We start from the raw sequence: 19,143 nt of genomic DNA, 5'->3' as shown, positions 1-19,143 counted from the left end.
TAAAGGTTCTTCATGATGCTGTTTGTTCATTCAGGTTATCTAAAACAGCTCTAAGGACTCTACAGAACAGCTATGATTTCATTAAATACATGGACTTTTTTTTTCCTTATTGGTTTTTGCTATTTTTGTTTCTCTATTTTAGTCTTAAAATGGGTCATTGTGAATCAATCGAAGAACATTAATCATCAGTTATCCACATACTGCAAACATTGAAGGTCCATAAAAAACATAAAAAAGGGGAAAATGTATCAGTTCAATAATGATACATTTTTAAAGAAATTGAATTATCTTCAATAATAGCTTTAGACTTTACTATGCCAAGCAATTAATGCCTTGTGAGTCCTTCTAAGGGTAGAAGTGAATTAGGCTGAGCCAGTGTATATCTTCTGGATGGCTTTTAAAGTTCACCACCCTTCCCGGAGAACTCCATCGAGCCTCCAGCCTTTGATCAGTGTTAACATAACGGGTAACCCTGACAGTTTATTTTTTGCTTTTGTCCAAAAAAGACCATTTGTGTCAGTGAACAATCTCCTCTTCCTCTGGCGCATTGGCACACCTCAAAAGAAAAATGTCAGGGTCAGAGACGGGCCATTAGCCCAGAGTGGGCTCTTTTTATGCTCCCAGAAGCCATTGAAAACGCCTTTTTAGTCTTCAACAGATGATGCCGTGACACAACGACGACGAGCTTGACCTGGACCTTGACTTAAAGACAAAAAAAGAAGAGAAAACATTGAAGCCCTCAGGAGGAAAGAATGAATGACACTTTGAATGCCTCATAAAGAGCCTACCTGCTTTACATGGCTACATTGTAATACTTTGTGCGTTAAATTAACTACACAGTCACCCTCTATTCATGGGTATTATAACCTTCCTTTTCACTGAGGTCACACTGTTGGTGCAAATGTCACAGGGCTTTAATGAGAACTCCACTGTACTCCACAATAGGAGCTTTTCAGGCAGATTAAATGTATCACTGTGCTGAAAACTTTCCTCTCCTCCGCCGCCCCTTTGCCCCTATTTTGACAGCGTGGTTTTACAGAGCAGCTTGTTGCTGAAAAACAAGGTTAAGAAAGATCTGTATCAAAGGAGGAGTGTTTTTGTGTGGCTTGCGGGAGAGTCTCGCCTCAGGTTTCCATGTGAAACACAAAGGTGTTTTCTTACCTGATTTGTATTCATTCACACAATGACTGAGACTACCTCTCTTGTTTCCAAGTAAGGAGAGTCCAGACGAGACTTTTGTTTGCCCTATCATTGGATATGTGCTTGTTGCTTCCTGCAGTACGAACCTTGGAGTCCTGCCACATGGCTTTGTCGTAGATGGATTTTCTTTTTCCCCTCCTGCTCCTTTTCCTCTTCTTTGTTGTTTTGTTTATGTTCTAAGAAAGCTTTTAGAGATATGTGTTTGAGCACTGCTGTTGATTTTTCTGTCTTCTGATACAGTTTTACGGCAGTAATATAAACTGTCAACCGAAGAACTGCCCTGCAGAGTCCAAAACATACAGTTACAGCACAGTATATTATATTTGCCAGTAGACTGATACTGACAAGGTTTTATCCCCTCTGAAAAGTCTGGAATCCTATTCAGCCATTTTCCAAAACTAAACAAAGTATAGAAAATTAGCTAATGCTTTCTTTTATGGAACATCAATAAACATGTAACAACATGGTAATAACATAGCAAGTTGCACTATATTACTAGTTAACAAGAAAATCTTTATTTTATAATTACCCCAAAATTAAGGTATATATATTTCAAAATAATCACCTACATGTAATTATTACAGTTGTATGTAACTATGTAACAATGGAAACTTTTTATTGGGTAAATACGCTAAGGTTACCACATAACAGTTTCTATTATTGGCCACCACCTACCAACAGCTTACAAAGTAAGTTGCAACTTATTATCAGGTAAATAAAGCATTATGAAAGCTGAACTCAAGTTATATATAAATAACAGTTTACTTAAAGGGGAATTTCGTTTTTTTTACATTGGGCCCTTGATTTTACGTTATTACATCATGTTCTACTCACCCATATTAGTTTTGTCTCATTTGGAGTCGTTCTGAAGATATTCCGTTAGGTTATATCCAAGTAACGTCTTCCTAAGGGCAAAGACTTAAAGGCACACACTGAACTGTTCATAATTTGTTCTTTATGGTTTGCCAGCATTCATAACACGTAGGTGAATCACTGTCCGGCAGACATCCGCGGTTATATTTTTTAAATTTATATCTTTTAAAAACAAAGCGGCACGTGTATGACGTCATCCTAGCTAATCGGAATCGTTCAATTCCATTTGGAGAGCGAGATCATCTGTGGTAGTAGCACTAGACTTCTTCCAGGCATGTGGGTAAAACTAGCAGCAGTTCAACGGACAGGAAGAATGAATGGTAGCCGGCGCGCACGGATGACGTCATACACACTCCGCTTTGTTTTAAAAAAATAGAAATATAAAAAATATAACCACGGATGTTTGGGGGACAGTGATTCGCCTACATGTTATGAATGCTGGCGTACCATAAATGATCAATTATGAACAGTTTGGTTTGTGCCTTCAACTCGTTGCCCATAGGAAGACGTTACTTGGATATAACGGAATATCTTCAGAACAGCTCCAAATGACACAAAATTCATATGGGTGAGTAGAACATGATGTAATAACGTAAAATCAAGGGCCAAATGTAAAAAAAAAACGGCGTTCCCCTTTAAAAAGAGGTTACCTGCTAATAACTCTTTGAAATCTAAGAAGTCTGAAATTGCTTGGTCTGCCTAAAATTTGAAGCACAGGACTTACAAAAACGTTTTTCTTGTTACCTAGTAACATAGTGTAACTTGCTTTGTTGTTAGCATGTTATTACTTGATTATTGATGTACTGTAAAAGAAAGCATTCCCAAAAACGATTTATGTCTCGACATTTCGTCCATTAACCATTCACTGGATTATGATGTTGGACAATTCATAATTTTAAAAAATAACATACCCGGTATGTACAAAATCATTTCTGCTATGTTTCTGTTGATTTAGTTTATGTAATGTCCAGCCCTGCAAAACCAGCAGCAAACCTCACTGTCCTCTCACCTCTTCTGTTCTAGGGTTTCTTCCTGACTGTTTCTCCGGAGTCGATCCTGAAGGTGGCAAAGCATGCTTCGGAAAACAACAAAATCTTCTGCATGAACCTCTCCGCACCATTCATCAGCCAGTTTTTTAAAGAGCCGCTGATGAAGGTGATGCCGTATGTTGACATCTTGTTTGGCAACGAAACGGTAAGTAAAACAAAAAACAAAACATAAAATGCAATTTTACATAACGAAGCTGGGGTTAATACATAATCATAAGGTAAACACGCCCAACAAGTTAATAAAAAATTTATATTTTATATTGTTTTTGAGGGAATGTTTTTATTTATTTATTTAATTTTTTATTTTATGGTCTGTGCTATGCATCACTGCTTGTGTAGCTACATTTTATCCTTCATGAGCACCAATACAGATAAATGCAAGAAACATAAACCTCTTTTACCTTTAATTGCTTTTATAAGCCAAACCAGAGTCAACATAATATCTTTGTTTTTTTTTAGAATAAATGCAAAAAATAGATTTTCTGAAGGGTGATTTGAAAAAAAAAAATGGTGTTTCAGGCATATTGAATGCTGCTTCTGTTGAGTAGTTTTTCAGTGCTGACCCTTTGGCTGCAGTCACAGCATTGAGTCTGTGTGCATGCATCTCAATTAACCTGACCCTCCTGAAGACACTACTTTTTACTCCCTCCTTATTTTGCAAAATAGCTTAAACTCTCTGAGCCGTTAACTGCTCTTGAAAGAATTCCTGTTTCCCTGGAGTATAAATGTCACATGATGCAAAGGGCCATTACCGTTTTTAGAATGAGAAAGACAAGAGCACATTCGGTTGAGGTCAAACAAAGACAGGAAATGGATCCTAGAAAATGGACCACAATTCAAAAAGTTATAACCAAGATCTTTGTTACTTAATTTATTTTTTGCATCTGTATTATTTATTTTTGCAATATCTTTATTTTTTGTTTGATATCTCCTTTGGTTCAACTTTTCTTAGTTAAAGTGGATGTTTCAGCACTTACTGAAGGTATTGCTGCAGAATATTTTACAAATGCTGATCTCCTGTGACTGTTATACTAGTGACTTTTCACATTGACCCTTTTTTAAAAGTGTTAACATTAAAGCCGCATATCTCTCACCTTTAAGGCTGCCTTTGCAGCTCGGCTAACTTTAGCGAACTGGGCTAAAGGTGAAATGAACCACTGCAAACACCAAAGGCACCCTTTTCCCTTGAGTAAACTGGTCTCTGTGAAAATGTGTGGAAATGTTATCTTTGTTTTTTTTTTCTTTTTACAGAAAAAAGGTTTAGATTTATAAGAAATAGCTGAGTAGTGTAGGTTCACACCAAAACTCATCTGTTGCAAGAGCTCAAAGCTTCCACATTGCTCAGACCCTCTAACAGCTCCCACTGCAAGGGTTTGTGTCCTTTCTTTGTGTAATGGCAGTTTCACACTGTGCTGCAGAGGTAATCAGCTGATTCTGCTTGTGCCTGACATGAAAAGCAACCTAGAAAGAAAAATAGCTACTAAAAGAAAAAACAGTTTAGCTGAGGTTTCAATACAGCACTGAGGATCAATATGTGGAGCAGAAGCATTTTATTGAATTTTCCATCTCTTGTGGATTCAAATAAGTCTTCACCAAACGCTATATATCTATAAACTATACTAAAAGTTAGCTTGGAATAGCTTATAAAAGTGTAACTTGTAGTTTAAAGTAAAGTCATTCAATTGAAAAAACAAAATATCTTAAATTTCAAACCTCTATGAACATAGTTCTTCACAAAATCTGCTATCGTGCCTAAAACCTCCTTAAATCATATTGTAAGATATGCTTCCACCTACCTACATGTAGAACTGTATGTGATACTTCACTTCACTACATCTTCTAACTGTATGTAGTTCATGCTATTTTAGGTGATATTTCCATTGTTTATTTTTTTACTCCAATTTTCATGGTAGGAAACTGTCATTTGTGTTTTCTGTGTTTAAAGATCTTTAGCTGCCTGCCTTGAGTATCCAGGTACCACTGGACCATCATCAAAGGTTGTGAACAATGCTGCTCAGACAGGTTTGCTTTAAACGATGGTTATTGTAGGATCTGTTGGAGGAGGTTTTCGAAAGTTATACTATTAGTTCCCTCACCTGTAGCAGATGGTGAAGAAAAGCAGTGAAAACCAAATACTCACAAAAATTAAACAGTAGTTATTTCTGGTAGTATCCAACTAAGGATACATTTGTTGGATGTGATGATGTATAGTGAATGTTTAATATTTTTCATTATAAAAACTTAAACAAATTACTATTTTTTTTTACAGTTTACTCTAAGTGACTAATCAGCTTGAAGTCTACCTGGAAAGTTGTACATTTTTGGAATCGGTAACATTCTATTATTTTCTGCTGTTTTCCTAATCTCTAAGCCTCTGTCTAGATGCAACCTGGTTTTCCGTATTTCTAGCAAACTTCTGGGACAGGGGGCCCCATCCAGCCAAAGCGGCAGTGAAAATGTCTACATTTATTGGTACTACTTGATCCCAGATATGGAAGGTTTCAAACCATCCCCTGTGGTGCATGTGGGCGAATGTTGTGGAGTTGTGGTTGTGTTTCAGATGCTCTTCAGTGCATCTTTACCTTAAATTTGTCTGTACAGGCACAGTACTTGGATCAATGCGGAGGTACTTAGCCTACAGGTATGTTACACCAGCCTTCAAGTTTGGTTATACTTTACGCCTATATTATTCCATTACAATTTTATACTATGGTCAATGTTTTATGCTATATGTGGCTTATCCCTCTGTACCAAATATTCTAGTCAACTCTTTGGTAAAGTGTACGGCATATATTGCAAGCTCTACAACACCACACAATATGTAGAGGTAGTAACTGTTTCTAACATTTTCAAAGCTTCTTAGGGTCAATCAGGTTGACAGTAATTCCTTTACAGGAATCGTTCACAATCTATTGCATGTAGTAATATTTTTTTCCTTCCCTCCTAAGGGCTTTAATGTTTTCTCTGTATGTTTTCTATTTGTTAAACCCTACCCAGGCAGAGCTGTCGCACATTCAGCATGTTTTTCCATGTTGCACTGTGTGCCTAGTTACAAACGTGGTGAAAACTGGTGAAATATGCAAAACTTTAAGGCATGTTGACACTGCATGGAGGGTCATAGGCACCAAAATGACATAACATTTCGGTCTTACGTGAATAATTTCTTAGATGAGTACTTTATACTTTGTACTACCACTTTCTTACCCGAGTTTAAATGATAACAGGTGTATAGGTATGACAAAAAAAAAAAAAAGAATTGATCAAGATAAAACAACTTTATTTAAACCAAGTGCCTATCCTTACAGTGTTTTGATAGTCCTTTATGAGCCTTAATAGAATTCCAGCACAATGAGCAGATATAAACCAGCAGATATAAACCAGATATAAACCTGCCTGCAGGATCTCTCATGAAATAATTATATTTATACCTGGAAAAATTTAGTTTAAAAGAAAAATATGTAAAAATGTAAACAATTTTACCCAGAAAAACTATTTGAACCTCAGAAATAAAAATGTTCTAAAAAAAAAAAAAGTGCTTTTTCTCAAACTTACAGATTTCTGTATAGATAGATAGATAGATAGATAGATAGATAGATAGATAGATAGATAGATAGATAGATAGATAGATAGATAGATAGTAACTTAATAAAGAATGTATGTATAATCTTTAAAAAAAATGTAAATACCATGGACATGTTTATTATGTTTTAGCAATAGTAACCCTTTATGTTTTTTGGCATATAGTTCATGGTAGCTGAATTAGGAAGTGGGTGACTGGCTGCAGCGAAGTGTAGGAGCGCAAGCTCAGCCTGGCGGTTCTTCCACTTCATGTTGCGTGGGTGCATGGGAAACCTTCAAAATGGACTTAAAAATCCCGTGCATACAGTACTATGTCAAGATCATATTTAATCATCAGAGATTAGCGTTGTATATTCATGAAAGCTGCTTCTATCGTTGAAGCATTTTATTTTCAAAAATCAATCAGATAAACATGGAATATTGATGATGTTTTGAAGACATTTCCAGTTCCCATGGTCCTTGAACACAACAGCCTAGAATAGTTTATTCAGTTGTGTTGGGCTGTTAGTCATTATTCAACACCCCTGTCATCTAAGGCCCCACCCCACGCCAAAACAGGGCTATGGATCTGAAGCTTGAAAAAAATCTGCAAGTTCATAAAATAAAATTTGCAAGTAAAAAAAAAAACAACTTGTATCTGAAAAGGTTTTATGTTGAATCAACTTTTATTTTTCAGTTTTTTTGGGAGTTTTTTTTTATTAAGAAACGTTTCCTTCAGGTTTAATTTTTTTTTCTTTTTTTTTCTTGGGGGAAAAACTTTATGGCCTCAATTCAGCTCCATAAAAACACAAAAATAACAAATAAGCCAACAGGACACAGTTATGTTTTAAGAAAAACATTGTCTGCAACCAGACTGAGCTACTGGCATTTACATTTAAAAAAGTTAATATAATATGCTTTTCCACCTTCAAATTAGTGCTACTTTTACTTCAAACTAAAGTTTTAGTACTCTACCCACCTCTGCATGTAGTATTTTAAAGACATAAAACCTTTATATTTATGCCATTTGCCTTACCAGAAAAAAATGTGTCTTTTCTGCAAGTTCCCTTAGTTAAATGGTGATTCCTTAATGCACCACCTTACCGCTGTCCTTTTTAATGAGAACCTTCTTCAACAACTTTGTGCAGCTTTCTGCCATGCATATGCTGCAGTGTTTCCAAATAATTGCATCTCTAACAGTGGAGCAGAATGTCACATAATGCACTGTGGGTAGCAAGTGACATCAGCTCTTCTCTAGTTATTAGATATTACTTACTTTACTTAGTGGAGTTTTATGCTGACTGTGTGAGACAGTTACCGGTAATAAAAATGTAGCACAAGATTACATCCCCCATTACCTGCTGTACACCTACATTGTAGGGAAAAACTCTATATGGAATAAGCCCATAAATTTGCTATAGCAGAAAAAGCTTAAACTCTTTTAAAATACTTTTTTTGTAATTGAAAAGCAGATGATTTTGACCCAGCAGTCAGCATTTAGGACCCTTTGAAGGATTTCCACATTAGGCTAACATATCATATCACTTTGTTTAAATCAAAACTCTGTATCCATTGTTTGATTTCCCTAATTGATCTCCTCCATATCCATTTAACGTCTCACTTATTATGGCCCCATAAAGAGATTAATAGAATTAGTTCACCGATCATTCATCTCAATCACGGCAGCATTTCACTCAGCTTGATCTATTGATTTTTTTTTCCACTCGTCTTCTAGAAGTGCAAAGCCGTGTTGGAGGTCAAGCTGTGGTCACAGTCTGCGGCGCTGCTGGGAAGTATCCTTTAGCGGGCCAAAGTAGCCTGACACTGAGTTCCCACATGGACCTACTGCACCTAGGTGGGGGGGCTGCAGAGTGAAGAGAAGGAGGGAATGTTCTTTAGACCGAACTTGCCTCCCCGCTGCTAAAGCTACTAAACAGAGTCCATGCGTTGAGGTTGGGGATGAGGTCCCCAGAACAGGACAGAGCTGGAAGAAACGGCTCAGCATTGGAGGATTTATTGCTCCTGCTGACTTCAGCTTTTTTCCTTCTTTTCTTTCCGCAGCTGACATAAAGCTTTCCTTTTACATATGCACCCCCCCCCTCTCTCTCTCTCTCTCTCTCTGGCTCCCTAATTGCTGGGAGGACTTTCTGTCTACTAAACTCAAGTGTACATTTCAAGAGTGGTATGTGTTTTTCAGTCGGGTGGTACTGTAACTTTCTCCTCACACATCCAGTTATTACACTTAACGACTCTTGATAATTGCATTTTATATTTGTTGAAGGATATTATCTCTTGCATGCTCTGTTGGGGCTTGTATTTAAGGTTAAAAGCAGTTTTAGTTAGAAACAGTGCAGATATTCACTCCTAAGCAGTGAGTTCTTCAAGGCTCGGTGTACGACTAATGCCTGGCCGGTGTGTTTTGACTCCTTTAAGCCTCCCCTCCTGCCCTCCTCTATCTCGCCTTCTCTCATTGGCAGCTGGGAGGAGGGAAACGGGGAATGACTGCTCATACAGTCAAGCCCCAGACCTCCCATTGTGCACGGGCCAGACAAGGTTGCCGGTCATGCAGTGGTGCGTGATGAGTGACAGGCAACAGGGGCTGACTCGCCCACGCACACCCCCAACACCCTCCTACCACCACCCCAACCCCCCCGGCCTGCCTGGCCATTCTTTCAACCCAACATCCACCCCCCAACGTGATGGATAAGCCTCAGCCCGCGATGCTTTCATAACAAGTCAATGACAGTCAGCATCATGCAGTCTGACTCCTGTTGCCTCACAGAATGTGCCATAAGGGAAGGCTAATGTGTCTGCTTGTCTCTTCTTTCCTCTCCCACACTCACTGAGTCACGATCCAGAGCCACCCTCACTCGGAGGGGGGGTCTGCTTAAAGCAGCTAATTTTGAAAGTGACTGGCATTAGATTTGAGCAAGATAGTGTTTCAGAATTGATTACTTTTTTATTCGTCAAGGCTGTAAACTTTTTTCCACCAGATGACAATTCTCTTTCTCTTTGCTTAAAATTCCAAATATGCAACACTGCAGACTTAAATCCATATCAACGGCCTGGCTTTTTTCCTCCGGCTTTTGCCTGCTTCGAAGTAGAAATGTGTCTGTTTCTCTACCCTGAATAATTCTGCCATAACTCGATCCTGCTGGTACTTGTTTGAAACCTGGCATCAGCATGGTCTCCCTGGCCCTATCGGCAGCCCTGTGCTTATATAACAGTCTCCCATCCATCCTGTAATTACTGCCTTTTTGGGGCATAGTGTAGTGTCTGTTTCTTCACTGTTGGAGGGGGTGGGATCCGGAGTGATGCAGTCTCTGTTGCTGGGTCTCTGAGACGGAGCCGACAGAGGAGCACAGACATCACAGGCCACGTTACTTAATTGGCAAACATGCTGCATGATAACCTGGGAAAAGCGAGGCCCTAATTGAGTCCTCCTTAGCCGTCCTCCTCCTCACTACCTGACACAAGACCCAGGGCATTACATTTCCCTTGGTTTTAATGGCCGCAGTTAATTAGGACAGAATGAGGGAATCATTACCGCTGGAAAAACCGCATGCCAGTGGATTCGCCGATTAAAATTATCCACAATTTGCTTTTGCTGTTTGAGCATATGAGATAAACCACACAATGGGGGGGGTATCATTACTGCTGTATTTCTATTGCAGAATTTTAGACATATTATAAATGAATGGGATGATTAATCAGCACTGAGTTAATCGCTTTGACTGATGTGTATTTTTTTTTACCTAGTTCATTTGGGTTTCTCAGTAGGAATAGGCTGGATGAGATTCTCACAGTAGGATAACTTTCAGTAGAAATACCACAGTTTCACAGCCTTAACTCAAATAAAACAACATGATTACATTTATTTCAAGCAAAAACAAAATAATCAGAATTTTTCTCCAATGCTATTATGATTATAACAAACATATTGATTACTGTAGTGGTAGTTTTGGATAAAAGATGTTCAGCTGGATGCATCTTGAGAGGTGATTGGCAAGTTATAACCTCAAAATTTGGATGCTCTTTTGCTCTATCATTAAACACAACAACTTTAAGCATTGAAAGGTCTGTAACAGCAATACTACTTAGGGTGGATGTTTTCAGTGAGGGTCAAAGTGATCTACTCTCAGCATTGGTGAGATATTTAAAATGAGGGCAGGTTTAAAAGAAAGGTTTATTATCTACATCTGAAGGCCAATTAACTTTTTATTCAAGTCGTGAAAGCAAGGGAGAGGCAAACATCAGTAGCCAACAGGATGCTTCAGACGGATACAGCTAAGTTGTTGTCTTTTATAATTTAATAACTAATATCTGTTATGAGAAATGCTCAACTTACAGCTTTCTTGATTTTGAGAAATATTTATATTCTCTGAAATGCATTTATAAATTGTTTCTTTAGTAAAGCTAGGTGTGCCAACCTAACCTGGTGCTAACATAAGATGCTAAAGCATGTTTAAAAATGAATCTTTCTTTTTTTTAGTAAAATATATAAAACATTACATTAAACAGCAAATGCTTGTATATGTGTATCAATTCTTGTCGTAAATATGAAGGTTTTTGTTGAATTATTGCATAATTGCTTGATATTGATCTGGACACTGACTGTTAAATTGTTTATCAAAGACAGTCTCTGCAGTGGCTCTTTCCAAATTAACCACTTTAGTCCCAACCTGCAGAGATGGCAAAAGTACTCACTTTCCGTACTTGAGTAAAAGTACAGATTCTTGTGTTCAAAAATACTCTGGTAAAAGTGGAAGTACTGATTAAACTTCTTTACTCAAGTAAAAGTAACAAAGTACAGGCTTGTAAATTTACTTAAAGTATAAAAGTAAAAGTAGAAACCACTTTTTTCATGCCGTTGCCTACATTTTAAATGGATGTCTGCCAATAGGACTAGATCTCCGTTGTGTTCATTTTCAATCATCTCGTCGTCCATACTACTATGCTAACACCACCGCCACCAAGCTGCAATGATTTGCCGTGAATGAATACCGCCCAATCTGTCGATTCATCTTGTAGTGGTGCGTCAAATGCAACGTAGATTTCCATCCAATTAGATGGAATTTGGTATTGATGACGTGAAAAATAATAACGGTAACTCGTTTGAAATGATTCAAAACTAAAGTAACGAGCCAATTTTTTAAAATGTAAGGAGTAGAAAGCAGATATTTGTGTAAAAATGTAAGGAGTAGAAGTAAAAAGTCGCCATAAAAATAAGTAGTAAAGTAAAAATATCAGAAAAATCTACTTGAGTACAGTAATGAAGTATTTGTACTTCGTTACTTCCCATCTCTGCCAACCTGAAGGTACAAGTCTAAACAGCCTGTGTCCAGGATGTGCGGCATCTGCAGAGATGTTTGCTACCCTTTTCCTGGTTCTGGACCCCTATAAGTTCTGAACATAGGGGACGTCAGTTCTGGATATATTGTTCACTTCAGTCTGTACCTGCCCCGTTATGTAAATGAGCCACACTACACAGTGTGCACACAACAGACTGAATAATGGTAGAATTTAACCAGCAGCTCCTTGGACAGGTTGCTTTCCTTTGATTGTTGCGGTAAGTAAAGTCTCTGGTGGGCCTTCCTCTAAACAGTGTCTATGTGCAAAGGCCATTTCAGATCAACGCTGTTTAGCAGATTAAGCTCTAGCCTGTTGTGACCGCACTAATGAATTGGATCTATATGAATAAAATGAATTGAGTTTAAACAAAATCTGTATAGCAACTAAAATTATAAACAGAAATGAAAGAGAATTTGGCCAAAAAATGTGATTATGTGCTATTTATTGTTTTGAATTTGATACATAAGTTTAAACTAATTTAGAAGTAGTTAATTACTCATGGTGTTTTTTTTTTCTTGCATTTATAACAAGCTGATCAGCTCCAGTAGCCAGCCAGCATTTGGCTGCTTAATAAACACCCTATGTTTAGCTTTTCATCTGTAGCCTTAATAAGAGCCATGTAAGCGCTCCATTAGCTTAAATATCATTAGTGTTTTTTGCAACTGGAAATCTTTCGAATCAGTCGGACAGGTTTTTTCTTGGAAGTGGGTTAAAAGTGTTGTAGGTAGGTTTCAGCCAGCTGACAGAGGTGCACAGCACTGTACTTCTCTGTGCTTAATGCATCTTAAAAAAAAAAAAAAAAAAAAAGGAGAAAGTGTTTGTTTACTCAAGAACTTTCTCTTTCGTCTCATAAGGATTTGTAGCTGTATGAACAATTTAGTGAAAACTGGTTTGAAACTGATGCCTTGAATCATTTCATGGCTATTTCAGTTCAGATCAAGTGCAGGTTTTTATTTGTGCAAATGGTTTGAAAACCTCCTTTCTCAATAAAACAGCCTGGGACGGGGGTCGTTTTTATTTTTATTTTTTTGCTTTTGTTTTTGTCTCCAGAGCCAGCACACATAAGCCCCTTCTTTTCCATTAACATTTATATAACACCCCCATACATGAAGCTCCACATGCGTCCTATTGCTGTCCAATGCATTCTGCAGCTTCACACTCAGAGGGAGGGTATTTATATGGGTTCTGGCCCTGTCTTCCAAATGAGAGACAGTCATTATAATTGAATACGCAATAGGTGAGCCATTTAACAAAAGTGGAAATGGCATTCAAGTAAGTATTAATGTGCTTTGCCGAGGCAAAAAAGGGAGTCATCATCATTTCAGTGCTCAAGCTGTTTTAAAAGAGCATTTAGCCTGCCATCTCTCCAGGCCATGAGAGCAAAAATGACACAGATTTCTTTCTTCCCTGTGCTTTGTGTGAATGTTCTACACCTAATATTTTCTGTGTTTGTCATGCCTTTCCTCTCCACCCATCCCTCAACAACTCACTACTGTAATCTTGGTGAAGGGATACAAGCAGACCTACAGAAGGTTATGGTCATGAAAAGCCCCTCTGGCCTTCTGGCTCTCAGATTCATTTTTCTACTCCTGCAGTGTGTGTAACTGTAGTGCGAGAAGTGCAATGATTTTATTTCCCATAACTTACATAATATGTACAAATATGCGTGAACATCTGCCTGTCTATACATAAAATTTACAGATTAAATTATAAGGACATACATGTTATTTAGCTAAAATTAATCTTTGATATTTCTCACCATTTTCTACTTTTTTTTTTTTTGCTTTTCACATTAGCTGCTATTAAAAGTATTAGTAAAGGATGTTCTTTTTCCAGGTGGATCATCTTAATAATTGGTCCTCGTAATTGTCAACCAATCTGGTAATATGTTTTCGTAAGGCCATCCTATGTCCTTGTCGCCATTTCAACTTGGTTACGAGTCTGACATAATGGAAAAATTGCAAATCTTCTTTTGGAAAGTAAGCTTGTATGAGTGATGCAATCAACAACTCTTAAACAGAGCGTGCACGAGGAGAAATGGGCTCGTGCACGCTCTCACACGAGTTCATCAAGCGTTGCCTCTGGGGAGCATTTACAGGGTTGTGCATGTGCATGTTTTTTGAAGTGGAGGGTGCGGGTCTTTTCAAAAATTTGTGAAAATCCTCCACTATACCTTTTATATATATGTATAAAAAATATATATATATATATACATATATATATTATTTATATTATTAAATCCAGAAAGCATAGCTTTGCTTTGGCAAATTGTCTGCACCAGTGGAACATCCTTTAACATAAAATAAAAAAACGATGGTGATGTAAGTAAATAAAATATTTAAAAAAATACACCTCAATAGTCCTATGTGCTCCACCATCCATGTAACTGTTGTTGAAATGGTAGTTGGAGAAAAGGTGCCAGGGTGTTTTACTTCACATAAGAACTATGTGGTTCAGCAGTTGTAGTCTATCCAACTGGCCGAATATAATATTGATAAGGTAGATCATGAATCACTGTCACTTAGAACATAATCTCCCATCCCACCAAATGGTTTATAATCCTAACAACGTTACACACATTAAATTTGGAATGATAATTATGATGGCATATACCGTATTAGGAAGCTCTTTGCAGTCACAGTAGCACCCATATTGGATTATTTTCTTGTTTATATACTCAGATGAGTCCCGTTCTCAACCATCTGACCCAGACTGTCAACCCTTTGATAAAAAATAGACTAGAAAGTTCAGGAACAACCAAGGAACCATACAGGATAGAGCTCTGGTGTCCCTGTTCAGAGTGAAGTCTGTCTGAAAATTACCTTCAAGCCTCTTGGAAGGTATAACCACCAATAAAGATACATCCAATAAGCTTTGGTGAACCATCTCCGTCAAGGAAAATGACAGCCTTATGTTCACACAAACAATTATTAAACTATCTGTCCAGATAGTGAAAAGTAGAGATTTGGAAAAGTACTGTACATAAAAAAGAAGCACAGTAGGAAGAGTACATTACAGTGGCAAGCGAACTGTACGCGTAAACATTGTTTAACATAGCTAACAGCTAACTGCTGTGTAATTTATGTTCAGCTAATGCTCAGCTTAAAAAAAAAACAGTCAACTCAGACCTCAAACCAGTTTGTTTGTTATGAATATTGTAAAAGTCTTATGTTGCAAGAAACTAGACCTTTTAGTGAGAGCTTCCATTTCTGATAAGAACCGTCTTACCACGCAAGAAATATGCCTAAAGCTTGTTAAAAGCTATAAAAACGTGTGTTATTGCACTTACTGTTTTTTATTAAAAATGTATTTAAGAGTTCTAGTTTTTTTTTTATTTGTATTTAAAGGTGTAGTGGAGGAGGTGCTTTTCCGGGTGGATCATCAAAATAAGTGGTCCGCCTAATTTTCAATCATTCTGGTGATATGATTATGTAAAGCCGCCCTACATGTTCGTCTCCATTTTCACTTACCATTGGTGAGTCTGACATAGTAGAAAAATTGAAAATCTTCTTTTGGAAAGTAAGCATGTATGAATGATGCAAACAGCAACTTTTAAACTGAGCATGCACGAGGAAAAATGGGCTCGTGCATGCTCTCGCACGCGTTTAATAGGAGTTCCCTCTCTGGAACGGGTACAGGGTTGTACATGTGCACATTATTTTTAAATTGGAGAGGACGGGTCTTTTCAAAAATGTGCAAAAATCCTTTGGTTTTTGGTTTTTAAATTTCATTGCTTTGCATAACATTAATCTACAGAGTGAGTGATTGAAGTACAACATTTTCTATGGGTTTTTTTAACCCCTGATGAGTGTAAAGAAAGTTGACACTGTAGATGGAAAAAGACATGCATAAGGATAGATAAAGTCAAGATATGGCGTCATTTCTTAATATCTCTCCACAGCCAACATGAGGCTTTGTTTGTTTGATGGACTCCTTAGATGGAGTCTTACCTCCGTGGCGGGGCCGGTGGGTGTTTTGTAGCCTCGGTGACGTGTGGATGTATTTGCTCTCTGCTGTCAGTATATGTTGGTGATGGCAAGTTCACAAAAGAAGCCTCAGGGTATGAAAAGTACTGTGGGGAAAAGAAGCGATGAAAAAATGGAGAAAGAGTTTTCCCGTGACAGCTCACCCACAGCGGACTAGAGATGTACTCTTCAATAGTAGCTCGGGGAAGGAAATCTCGTCTCACTCTCTGAAACAAAGAGATGTGAGCCAGATTAACGCATTACCAAAACAGCTTCCCTTTCAGGCTCTTCTCTCTCTCCTTCTCCTGTCAGAGCTGTCTGCAGAGAACAGGGAAGAACATGAGACATTAACCTCTGCCTGTTTATTCACAAGGCCCCACAGGCCAAGTTTGAGGATGAGCATAGAACCATCTCTAAAACCAGCCAAGCAGAACAATCACAATGTCATTGGAGAAAGAAGACATGAAGTAGTTGTCGCCGTTCTCCTTTGTGTCTGAACTTTAATTAAACGTGCAATTTTGCTTCTTATTTCACTGACCTTCAGGGTGACGCATATATTCAGTTACTACTGAGTCATGAGTTTATGCATTAGCTGACATGCATTATTAAATACAAAAGATAATTTTTTTTAAAATCCGTCATCTTATTTATTTTCTTTAGTCTGTTTAAATGTTTTTGTCAGGATTTTCAGTGTCAGTTTAAAGTTTAAAATCACTAAAAAAGCAGAACTCTATTGAAGGACATCAGAGCCCCAGACTCTGCTGTCCTGTTTCCAAGAGCTTCTTCTTCATGTCTTTATTGTTTCATCCCTCAACTGTCTGTGCCAATGTGATTGTCAAGAGGTTTGAAATACAAACTGTATAAAATAAATTATGATTCCCAAGGCTGTAGGACTTTTCCCCTTCTTTTTACCACTGAAGACCTACCGGATGCTATAGTAAGTACTTTGTATCCTTGCTTGGATCAAATAAACTTGGACCAAAAGCTCCTCTTTTTTTTTTCCAGCTCTGCAGTAAATCACACACAATAAAAAACACAGATTTTTGTTCAGATGACCATGCCCTGAGGTATTTGAATGATTTAACTGCTTTCTTACTGTTGATGTTCTCTCTACCACACTTACAGACATGTGTTTAAATAAAAAACCTTGATGGGAACTCCTCTTTTATTGCAGTTGCAGAATATCACAATTGATTTTCTTTAGAAAAAATAACAACTTTAACAAAAGTTCATTTATTCAGGCAGAATAAAAACTAGTCTTGCACAAGATTAATACCTCTGACAATTTGTTAAAGAAAAAGTAATTTTTTTATGTCATCCAGATTTTAGGAATCTGTTGCAATCAATTACTTTCTTTTTTACTATAGTAGATGGATGCCTAGACACTGAAGGCCTGTGTTGTTAAGCCACTCTTTGAAAAAAGACTAGAATAGATTTCAAGTAAGTAAGACACACATATCTGGCAGATGTACATATGTTCCTCTTCTTAAAGATTATTTCAGGTTTTTGGGCATGAAGTTGTGTGAAATGTTCACCATCTGTAGGTGAGATGCAACAGTGTCACTACAGTGATCCAGCTACTTTTTATTAGAAACAGCCAGTAAGGCCGGACATACACTGTACAATTTTCCCCCCGATTGTCTGGTTATGCGAAACATTTTTGGATCGGGCCAAGTTCCAGCCTCATTGTGCGTCCTGCGTTGTGTAGAATGCAAGGGGGTAACGAACGGCGATTAGCTTCTCACAACCACCTCCCTATCAGGAGAAAACCAAACATGTTTGAAATTCAGTTAGCACCTCGTTAGGTTTTCGTGAGCGAATCCTGCTGTTGAAGCAGAGCTGTTAGCATCCACGAGTCCACGCACACTGCGTATGTGCAAACAAGGGATTTCTTCCTCTACTTTCTATATTGGTCTTCCAGATTGACGAGTCCAACCAGCGCCGTCTCTTGGGGCTGAGTCCAACATGTTGTATTATGAACGTACAGCATTAACAGTTATCAGATCGCATTAGAGCATCAGGCCGTACAGTGTAAGAACATACATCATGAGCCGGGAACATTTAAACCCTGCGGGTTTGCTGTACAGTTTGAGCTGTAGGTGAGTACAAACATTGAATATATCATACAGTATAGGCCTGCCCCTAACCCTAATGTATGTTAAAGGGGAGCAAAAAAAAATCTAATTATGCATTTGTTCTTTTAGACAACTATTTTGAAACATCTCAGCTATCATTCTGCCTCATAGGTGCAGAAAACAGTTCCTGTGAACAGAAAAAAACTCAATGCCTTTCATATCTCTATTAACCTGCTATTATATAATATCACATTTGATCATTGCTTTTTTATCCCCACTTTTTCAAATTCTTTGCATAGTGTAATAGTTTTGTCCCTACAGTACATTACTTTCTGTTTCTATAGGTTGTGTTTCTTAACCCTGTCTGGATTAGTCACCTTTTCAATATCATGGCCCCCAGTCACCCAGAACACTTTAGCAACACTTTCTGTATGTAGATATTTTTTCAACAGATTAACATCAGCACAGATCCTCTTAGATTTTGAGCATATTGTAAGAAATCACCATTTGTTAAAGCAAATACAAGAGGTTTCAGGGTGAGTAACAGTTGGTCAGATTCTTAGTGTGAGGAAATTAGCAAAACTAACGACCTAACCTACCAAAGTACAAAATAGTTAAGGGGTATAACTACCCACAGCATTCAGGAAATCAATATACAGTAAGAAAATAGCTGCTCTATCCAACTTGTGAGTTTCTGCTGTCAGCTTTTTTTTGTCTTAAATACAGTATGTGACTGCAATAAAAGATGGATTCATTTTAAGGCTTTTCCCTCTTATTTGTCTTTTTGGCAAGAATTGCTAGATGAACTTAAGTAGAAATGTGATTCTGTGTTGGACTGCACTATAGTCAGAAAACTGTCCCAATTGATTTGCACCTTATAGCCACCAGAACTGATTAAACTTCTAAATGCATTTGGAGTTTATTTGCTTTTTGCTTTGTTTGCATGATCTAACACGATCCAAAGGCATCAATACCCGAGTGCAGTCAATAATAGCAACACAGTTAGCCTTTAGACTCAATGACACTCTAACCTTAGTTAATCTGAGATATCTTAGCAAAGGTTACTCCGAA

General features: G+C 37.7%; 1 protein-coding gene across 4 annotated transcripts in view; it reads left to right on the top strand.

Moving 5' to 3' along the window:
* Positions 1-19,143, top strand: part of adk (adenosine kinase) — a 209,465-nt gene that overhangs the window by 130,980 nt on the left and 59,342 nt on the right. For all 4 annotated transcript variants that reach the window (XM_015381250.1, XM_015381233.1, XM_015381242.1 and 1 more), the window contains exon 7: positions 3,097-3,267. In XM_015381250.1, coding sequence (XP_015236736.1) covers positions 3,097-3,267 — 171 coding nt within the window. The remainder of the gene's footprint in view (positions 1-3,096; positions 3,268-19,143) is intronic.

The sequence above is a fragment of the Cyprinodon variegatus genome, unplaced genomic scaffold (genome assembly GCF_000732505.1).
Source record: "Cyprinodon variegatus isolate N-32 unplaced genomic scaffold, C_variegatus-1.0 Scaffold12, whole genome shotgun sequence".
NCBI lineage: Eukaryota > Metazoa > Chordata > Actinopteri > Cyprinodontiformes > Cyprinodontidae > Cyprinodon > Cyprinodon variegatus.
This window is presented reverse-complemented; position numbering and strand designations above follow the sequence as displayed.